The following is a 9,880-nucleotide window of genomic DNA, read 5'->3' on the forward strand; positions in this document are numbered from 1 at the left end:
TCAAGCTTTATTTAACCAGGAAGACCCATTGAGACCAGAAAAGGGAGACCTGTTCAAGAAAAATATTAAATAATACAGCAGTAAATACAATAAAAACCACATAGAATTCAACAGTACAGTGCAGACACAGCAAAAACATGTGAATTCCTCACATGACTCTGTTCACCAGAGATGGAGGGGGTTTCCCTCTGGGATATGTAACTAGTGACAGAGGGGTGATAGAGAACTAGCAAAATGACTATCACGAGAAAGAGATATCAGAGAACACACATTGATGCTGTCTTCTTTCTCTCAAAGAAGTCACTGTTTACAAGCCTCCGCACTCAACACCAGATTCAGAACTGAATGCTAGTAGCCAAGCCTTCACCCTCTACACCAGATTCTGAACTGAATGCTAAGCCTCCGGCCAGGTTCCTAACTTGATTAATATGCTGTTACTCAGAGATTTGACCCCATGCAATCTAATATGGAGTAGTGGCTGTGATGGAAAGGCCTGTGACATGATCCCCATGGAAACGGCACAGTAGATTATGGCAGTGCCTCAACCTCACATGGCTTTATTGTTGTGAAACAATCAACTTTGTCCCTCTGCTCACTACTTTCTTAGTACACTAAGGAGAGACAATGCAAGAGCAGCTGTAATGCTGTGATGAATGTAAATAATGACAACAATTTGCTTTTATTTACCAAGTGCAGGAAATTTTACGATTTTCTATTTGCACATGTATTGAAAAACAACGTTTATTTAACAGTTTGACACATTCACCAAGTCTTTCCCAGGCCTCTCTATACCACTTCGTCTTTCTCCCATCATGGTGTGACCAGTGGCCTTAAGTTATCATGCTGCAGTGTGCATGTTTCTCTATATGTGTACACATTACAGTAGTTCAGTCATATTGTTATTCATAATAGACATGATTTTCATTTATTTGTTGTTGCTGTTATTATGTAGATCTAGTTCCTTACACCCAACTACCAGGCCTTCTTGTTGCTTTATGTCTATTTCAGGGCTTGGACACATATCAACTGGGTGGATACATTATTTCAATGTTCTTCTGAATAGAGAAATAAAGCAGGGAGGCCACTGCTATCTAGAAACAACGTATGACTTCCTGAGATATATTGCATTTGATCCATAGATAAAATCCCATGGGCCTGTTATTTTTCTGTAAACAAGCCTTAGCTTTCCATCTTCTATGTAAATCCTAGCCCACAACAAGCTTTCCATCTTCTATGTAAATCTTAGCCCACAACAGTCTTACCGGTCCTAAACCCCTGAGCACCACCTTTTGACTATATAGTACAGAGATGTATCTGTCTCTCATGCTCTGGTACAAATTACGTCCATATACATTATTTCCATTACCTCAGCGCTGTTGTTAACAGGTGGTCAATGTCTGAAATAGAAATGCTATACATTTTCTCACCCATACCTCCACCCCTCAGTCACGCTCTCTGTTCTCCTCCTGTTTAATCTGCCTCTTTTTCTCTCAGTGTTGTGGGTCCATGTTGACAGTGTTGTGCAGCATCTGTAGCTAGACAGTTTTCATAAATCACCTCCTCATTGCATTCCTGCTGCACCTAACAAAATGACAAAAGTGAATGACATTGTCAAGAGATGCAACATAAAGAGACTGGGAGCAGACTGGGGAATTCCTTCGGTTCAACATTGGTTTCAGTTGGCCCCAGGCTAATGAAATGCCACCCCTGACCAACGAAGACCTACAGACGCCTGTGCCAAACCATTACACAGTAAAAGGTAATTACATGTAAAAGCTCTTCCCTGAGTGCCGTTTCCTTGACGATTTTGGGGAAGATTGCGTGTTTCAGTGATCCTGAAAGCTACACCGGTGGGGTTTTGGCCCCAGGCAGGTTCAACCATGCCTGGCAGGTTCCAGGTGAGAGGCCAGACTAAACACAGCACCTGGCCCTCCTGGTTGGGGGTTGGGTGTGGGGCTACCAACCCACCCCATAAAAACACACATTGTTACAGAAACTGCAACAACTTTGAAAACTACAGCAACAAGGGACTCAACAGGAAACTTCAGCCAACCCATATGCACTATGACAGCTTCAGATGAAAGCCCTACCCGAGAAATCAGGAGCTTTCTAGGGACCAAAACTACAGTCCCCACCATGTTTAAACCTTCAAACTCAGCTCAGGTTTACAGAGATATGGACAGGTACAATATGGACATCCTGTGTTAAAGAAAAAGCAAGTGAACTCGTTCTGGACCCAAGGTGACAAGCGATTGCTCAACAATACTCTATTCAGGAAAGGATGATTCTAGTGTTGTAGCCCTCATTATCAGTAGAACTGCCACATCACTCTTGGAATGGGAACCCATCATTAAGCAGGATTTGACTCCATGAACTGCAAGTTCACCAACCTGCAATGCAATGACCCCACCGGCGAGGCAGAGGTGGACAAGCATGACTGGTAGGAGCAGCTACAACAAGCAGTATCCAAGGTCCCAGAACATGATGTGATCATGATAACAGGACATTTGAATGCCAAGGTTGGAGCCGATAACACAGACTGTGAACAGGCTATGTGGTAACACGGCTGTGGTACCAACAATAACAACGGTGAAAGGCTTATCGACTTCTGCCTCATGTGACAGGGCTCTAACTTTGGCCAAAGACAGACTCCAGTGGCAGAAGATTGTTGCAGCCTTATATCCTACCTGGGACAAAGAGGACTAAGTAAGTAAGTACTCATGCAATTTGTAATTTCAGTAACATTACATTGACCTACCATTTTTACTGCCAGGATTCTATCTCTTAGCCTCGCAATTACCAGACTGATTACCGCTGTGCACCGAAACAGAATGTAACCTCACAAGCCTTCCGGATGGTTGTACGAGGTTATACCTGCTCAATACACAGTATGCTAAGAGCAGGGAAAACTACCAGGGAGAGAAGAATGTTATTTCAAAACAGTCTTGAGTATTCATTTTCAAGAAGGCTAATCTAATCTTAGGTTCATTTTTGTCTGTGTTTTTATATTTCTGCAGCACTAACACAACACAAACACAATACTGTCATGCTGAGTTAAGGTAATGTGAATTAAGTTGTTGTCACGTGTGCCTCCTCTCCGGCCTCTAGGTCACCAGGCTGCTCGTTAGGGCGCACACCTGTCACCAGCGTTAGGCACATAATGACATTCACCTGGACTCCATCACCTCCTTGATTACCTGCCCTTTATATGTCACTCCCTTTGGTTCCTTCCCCAGTCGTCATTGTTCTTGTTCTACGTCGGTGCTCTGTTCGTGTTTCGTTATTTTATTTATAAAATGTATTCACTCCCTGAACTTGCTTCCCGAGTTTCTGCGTACATAATTACAGTTGTAGACTTAATTAGTAATCAAGTTTGCATGTCTAAATAGTAAGCCACTAACTTTGCAGGCTCTGAACAAGGTCACCACAGTGATGCTGACAACTGCAACCGTTCCCACAACTACACACACTCAGGGCCAGATTAAGAAATCATAGGCCTAGTGTTCCCCATCAAGTCAAGACTGGCAGCCATTGCTGGTGTACCCATGAGTTTAACAGTCAAATTGCCTGGGTAAGCGGTTCTAAAACCCTTCAATGGATTATATGTCTATGCCCACAATGCAAAAAGCTGTATATTTGGTGCACATGCTTCCCAAACTGCGGCCATCCCGACAGTAGGCACACCGGTAACTGCCAAAATAAAGGAAACACTTAAATGAGGGAATGTGGCTCAGTTGGTAGAGCATGGTGTTTGCAACGTTAGGGTTGTGGGTTTGATTCCCACGGGGGACCAGTTCAGAAAACAAAAATGTATGAAATGTATGCATTCACTACTGTAAGTTGCTCTGGATAAGAGTGTCTGCTAAATGACTAAAATGTAAATGAGGGATACAAAGTATATGTTATGGTGTAAGGTGCATTTTCCTAGCATGGCTTAGGTCCACTTGTAGAATCGATGCCAAGGTGCTTTGAAACTGTTCTGGCAGCTCGTGGGAGCCTAACACCCTTTTAACACAATATGTAGGTGTTTCCTTAAATGTGGCAGTTACATGTACGTGCTTGTGATAAAACTTCATCCACAGTTATTTTTTTATAAACTATTTATCCTATTTAGCCCCTGACTCATACAATTGACCGGTCACATGTATTTATTATGCTGCGTTTTTCAATTTGTTTATTAATCAGTTACCCAATCAAGGCAGGGCCCCCTAGTTACGCATTTGGGCCCCCTACCTCCTCTCCTCCCCCCATCTGATGATTAGCAGATCAGAAGAGGGCTGTCAACACTCATTGCGAGTGGGCTCCTGAGCCCTTCTGTGATTAGTTAAATAAATACTAAACATATACTACATATACAATATTTAATGGATATATATCATTTATATTTATTTGCTGCCTCTTGGGCCCCTCATGACCTGGGCCCAGGGGCTTCAGTCCCGGTAAACCCCTGCATTAATCCCCCCCCTGCACACACTATTATCCACCTCAATGGACTCAACTTAATAGCCACTGCACCTGCATCCCCAAAAGGAGGTAGGGAATAATGATGTGTCTGCTCATAAGTACAGGGGTACTTATGAGAATTAATCTGAACTTCCTTCCATTAATCTGCACTGATATGAGACAATACTGTAGGACAGGTGAAATAACCTTCCCATTAGGCATATTGCATTCATCAGTCTTGTGTTCATAGACTAAAGCAGAAGAATGGGAGCGGAAGCTACTTAAAACTGCTGAAATGGACCCTAGGTCCTAGAATAGAGGATCCTAACCTGTGAGATAGGGACCTCTAGTGGGCTCCATAGAAACTACATAGGGGTGTCGTACAGCAGGTGGACCCCTGGGTATGCAGAGGGTCAGTGTAAATATTTATTTAAATGTTTTTATGAATATTGCTAGCAAAAACAGAACAAACAAATTTGAAATGACATACAGTACGTTGCAAAAATGTTAGTCAGGTGTGAAAAAATGCTTTAAAGTAAAAATGCTTTCAAAAATAGACATGTTAATAGATTATATTTATCAATTAACTAAATACAAAGTGGGTGAACAGAAGAAAAATCTAAATCAAATTCATATTTGGTGTGACCACCCTTTGCCTTCAAAACAGCATCAATTCTTCTAGGTACACTTGCACATAGTCAGGGATTTGTAGGCATATAGTCAGGTGTATGATTAAAACATTATACCAAACAGGTGCTAATGATCATCAATTATATATGTTGGTTTAAACACAATCATTAACTGAACCAGAAACAGCTGTGTAGGAGGAATAAAACTGGGTGAGGAACAAGGTGAGGTTATTGAAGACAGTTTACTGTCAAAAGTCGTACACCATGGCAAGACTGAGCACAGAAATAAGACACAAGGTAGTTATACTGCATCGGAAAGTTCTATCCAAGGCAGAAATTTCAAGGCAGACAGGGGTTTCCAGATGTGCTGTCCAAGCTCTGTTGAAGAAGCACAAAGAAATGGGCAACGTTGAGAACTGAAGACGCAGTGGTCGGCCAAGGAAACTTACTGCAGCAGATGAAAGACACATCATGCTTACTTCCCTTTGCAACTGGAAAATGTCCAGCAGTGCCATCAGCTCAGAATTGGCAGAAAACAGTGGGACCCTGGTACACCCACCTACTGTCCGGAGAAGTCTGGTCAGAAGTGTCCTTCATGGAAGACTTGCGGCAAAAAAGCTAGAACTCCGACATTGTAACAAGGCCAAGCGACTCAACTATGCACGAAAACACAGGAACTGGGGTGCAGAAAAATGGCAACAGGTGCTCTGGACTGATGAGTCAAAATTTGAAATATTTGGCTGTAGCAGAAGGCAGTTTGTTCGCCGAAGGGCTGGAGAGCGGTACACAAATTAGTGTCTGCAGGCAACAGTGAAGCATGGTGGAGGTTCCTTGCAAGTTTGGGGGTGCATTTCGCAAATGGAGTTGGGGATTTGGTCAGAATTTATGGTCTCCTCAATGCTGAGAAGTACAGGCAGATACTTATCCATCATGCAGTACCATCAGGGAGGCATCTGATTGGCCCCAAATCTTTTCTGCAGCATGACAACGACCCCAAACATACAACGAAAGTCAGTAAGTCCTGGAAGTGATGGTTAAGCTCCCACAGAGCCCTAATCTCAACATCATCGAGTCTGTCTGGGATTATAGGAAGAGAGAGAAGCAACAGAGGCTGCCTAAATCCACAGAAAAACTGTGGTCACATCTCCAAGATGTTTGGGCCAACCTACCTGCCGAGTTCCTTCAAAAACTGTGTGAAAGTATACCTAAAAGGCCGCTCAGCAAGGAAGAAGCCACTGCTCCAAAACCACCATAAAAAAGCCACACTACTGTTTGCAACTGCATATGGGGACAAAAATCATACTTTTTTGAGAAATGTCCTCTGGTGTGATGAAACAAAAATAGAACTGTTTAGCCATAATGTCCATCGTTATGTTTGGAGGAAAAAGGGGGAGGCTTGCAAGCCGAAGAACACCATCCCAACTGTGAAGCATAGGGGTGGCAGCATCATGTTGTGGGGGTGCTTTGCTGCAGGAGAGACTGGTGCACTTAACAAAATAGATAGCATCATGAGGAAGGGAAAATTATGTGGCTATACTGAAGCAACATCTCAAGGCATCAGTCAGGAAGTTAAAGCTTGGTCGCAAATGGGTCTTCCAAATTAACAATGACCCCAAGCATACTTCCAAAGTTGTGGCAAAATGGCTTAAGGACAACAAAGTCAAGGAATTGGAGTGGCCATCACAAAGCCCTGAAAATTTGTGGACAGCACTGAAAAGCGTGTGTGAGCAAGGAGGCCTACAAACCTGACTCAGTTACACCAGCTCTGTCAGGAGGAACGGGCCAAAATTCACCCAACTTATTGTGGGAAGCTTGTGGAACGCTACCCAAAATTTTTTTACCCAAGTTAAACAATTTAAAGGCAATGCTACCAAATACTAATTGAGTGTTTGTAAACTTCTGACCCACTGGGAATGTGATGAAAGAAATAAATCATTCTCTCTACTATTATTCTGACATTTCACATTCTTAAAATAAAGTGGTGATCCTAACTGACCTAAGACAGGGGAATTTTACGAGGATTAAATGTCAGGAATTGTGAAACTGAGTTTAAATGTATTTGACTAAGGTGTATGTAAACTTCCAGCTTCAACTGTGAACAATCAATGTCACAATTTTCTCAAGGCTTATTAAAAATCCTTCTTTAACCTGTCTCCTCCCCTTCATGTATACTGACTGAAGTTGATTTAACAAGTGACACCAACAATGGATCATAGCTTTCACCTGGATTCAACTGGTCAGTCTGTCATATTTCCAATGTTTTGTACAGTCAATGTATATGTTTTTGGAATCGCCACCAAGTTTTTTTATTTCAGCTGTTCAGAAGTATGAGGCAGAGACATAGGCTAAATCATCATGATCAAAATTGGTCGATGGTTTAGAAGAGGGTTAGTAGCCTAAAGCACTAGAGTAAGGAGAGCAACTTGAATGTTTGTGTAAAATAACGCATGGGCAGAACGTGATTTGTATCCTAAGTTTTGTTTCCACTAGTTACACAGCCACAAAATGTGCTTTTTGGTCTTAATTTAAGCTTAGGGTTAAGCATAAGGTCAGCAATATGGTTAAGGTTAGGGTTAAGGTTCGGTTTAAAATCACATTATGACTTTGTTGCTGTTTTAACTAAAACCCTATAGTTTTGAGAAAGAACTTTCAGAGGGGCGTGACGGGGGCATAAAACTCCGTATTTGTATTCTGGCCTTTTAGAAAACGCAGAGGCTGCGCAACCTCTGTTCGCCCCAACCCCAGGATAACGTTTTCTGAAATCCTTTACATTCTGCACATTTTCAAGACAACATAAACCTAAGCAGGAGGCTGCGTAAAGTTTTTAGTGTGTGAAAGAAACAAATCTACAGAACATAATGAGTTTAAGAAAACGGGAAAAGGCATCCTGCTGGTGGGACAAACACAAGTCAAACAGCTGCTCCGTTTAGTAATGATCAAGTGCTGAATGGAAAGGGAAAGGGGATACCTAGTCAGTTAGTTCCACAACTGAATGCATTCAACTGAAATGTGTCTTCCTCATTTAACCCAACCCATCTGAATTAAGCTACTTACCTCTCTGTGCCTATCACAATGACTTGTCTGTTCCTGTTTTCGTTTCCTGCAGAAACAAGTTAACATGATTTAGGCATATGATTGAAACTATAACTCCTAATCAACTACAAACGCAATATGAGACCACAGTGCTTTAGGCAATGCAGATGTGATTGAACTGAGCTCTTAGGTACACTACTTTGAGCTACTCACCTACACAGCCAGACCATACAGCAGATGTTAATGCAGAGAACCACTCCTCCAATAGCAGATGGAATTGTGAAGAGCAATAACCTCCGTAGGCCATGTTCAGCATGATCTGTGTTAAGACAGAAACAATTGGGATTTTCAGGAAAGTCTCAAAAGTCTAAAACAAGTGTTATATTCCTTTGCTTTACAACAATATAGTAAAAAAAGGGGAGATAACCAAATAATAATATTATAACATTCAGTATTGATTGTTTGCAATAATTATCACAATAATTGACATTTTTGTTCTTGTCAAAAATTCAACTTCAGAAATGTGCATATTTATATCTATCATTACAGAATACAGTTTCTTCTCCACATGTTACAATATAAACAGAACATTACTTCCATTACCTGTGAGGTTTTTAGTGATGGTCAAATTCCACTCCATTGTCCGTACACCACTTTGATCATCTGTTATTTGACATCTGTAGCTCCCTGTGTCATGTAACTCTACATTAAAGATAGTCAGCTTTGTAGGCGGATCAACACTCATCCTGTCAGAGGTGAATCTTCTTTCAGTTTTATTCAGTGTGTCACTATGAGAGAAAATGAGAACTGTGTCCTTCTTCCAGATGTATGATGCATCCATCTCTGAGTTATTGCAAACCAAAGTAACAATTTCTCCCAAAGAAGCTGATTTATTTTTCTGATATTTTGTTGTGTCAGCTGCTGACTCTATGGGACAGAAAACAACAAAGACAATGTTGTAAGTCCTTTACTTTAAATACATTGTGAGATTTTTTTATCCTTTTAAGAAGTCATAAGAATGCAAACCGAACACAGACAGGCAGGTAGGTAGGCAGGCAGGTACACACACACTCAAACACACTGTACTATGGTCATCCACTGTAGCTTACCTGTACAGACAAGGAACAGCATGATGACAACAGACACTAGGTCCCAGGACAGGAGAGTTTCCATGACGACCTTGGACGTGACTGACTGACAGAGAGAGAAATGGATAGAGTGGAGTGGAACTTTAGAGTCAGAGATCAGTTTCACATGTCGTTAGTCTGAGGAGGAGGGAGAACAGAGGAAGTGGTCGTATGAGAGAGAAGCACGGAAGTGAGTTTCTCTGAAACATCACAGCCATTTACTCAGAGACATCACACATACCCACTGAGCATTTTATTACTGAGTGATTTATTGTGTGCTCAGAGTTGTATTTCAAGATGAATTTCATATCCAAAACGTTAAAATGTATTATTTACAACTGTATCAATGACAAATGTCCATTGGGGGGTGGTGTCCATTGAGGGGGAGCAGACACTGCCTAGTGCAACTCCAGTCCTCGGGGGCCTGATTGGTGTCACACTTTTGCCCCAGCCCCAGCTAACACACCTGACTCCAATAATCAACTAATCATGATCTTCAGATAAAAATGCAATTAGTTTAAATCAGGTGTGTTTGCTAGGGATGGGGGAAACGTCTGACACCAATCAGGCCCCCGACGACTGGAATTGTCCAGGCCGGAGCTCGGAGAATAAGAACTTCACTATACCCTGCGATTACATCTGCGACCC

The 9,880-nt window shown here is 41.9% G+C and overlaps 1 protein-coding gene across 3 annotated transcripts in view; it reads right to left on the minus strand.

Annotated features, from left to right (window-relative positions):
- Positions 1 to 9,473, minus strand: part of LOC115161170 (uncharacterized) — a 33,580-nt gene extending 24,107 nt beyond the window's left edge. Inside the window, exons 1-5 of one of the 3 annotated variants that reach the window (XM_029711952.1) lie at positions 9,215 to 9,466; positions 8,709 to 9,032; positions 8,319 to 8,424; positions 8,127 to 8,172; positions 1,428 to 1,581 (exon numbers count right to left, since the gene is read on the minus strand). In XM_029711952.1, coding sequence (XP_029567812.1) covers positions 1,471 to 1,581; positions 8,127 to 8,172; positions 8,319 to 8,424; positions 8,709 to 9,032; positions 9,215 to 9,278 — 651 coding nt within the window. In that variant the 5' untranslated portion in view covers positions 9,279 to 9,466 and the 3' untranslated portion in view covers positions 1,428 to 1,470. Of the gene's footprint in view, positions 1 to 660; positions 1,582 to 4,828; positions 5,451 to 8,126; positions 8,173 to 8,318; positions 8,425 to 8,708; positions 9,033 to 9,214 lie in introns of those variants that run through there. The other 2 variants (XM_029711951.1, XM_029711953.1) reach the window with 2 other exon arrangements.
- Between the last annotated feature and the right edge of the window lie 407 nt (positions 9,474 to 9,880).

This window comes from Salmo trutta, chromosome 24 (assembly GCF_901001165.1).
Source record: "Salmo trutta chromosome 24, fSalTru1.1, whole genome shotgun sequence".
Classification (NCBI taxonomy): domain Eukaryota; kingdom Metazoa; phylum Chordata; class Actinopteri; order Salmoniformes; family Salmonidae; genus Salmo; species Salmo trutta.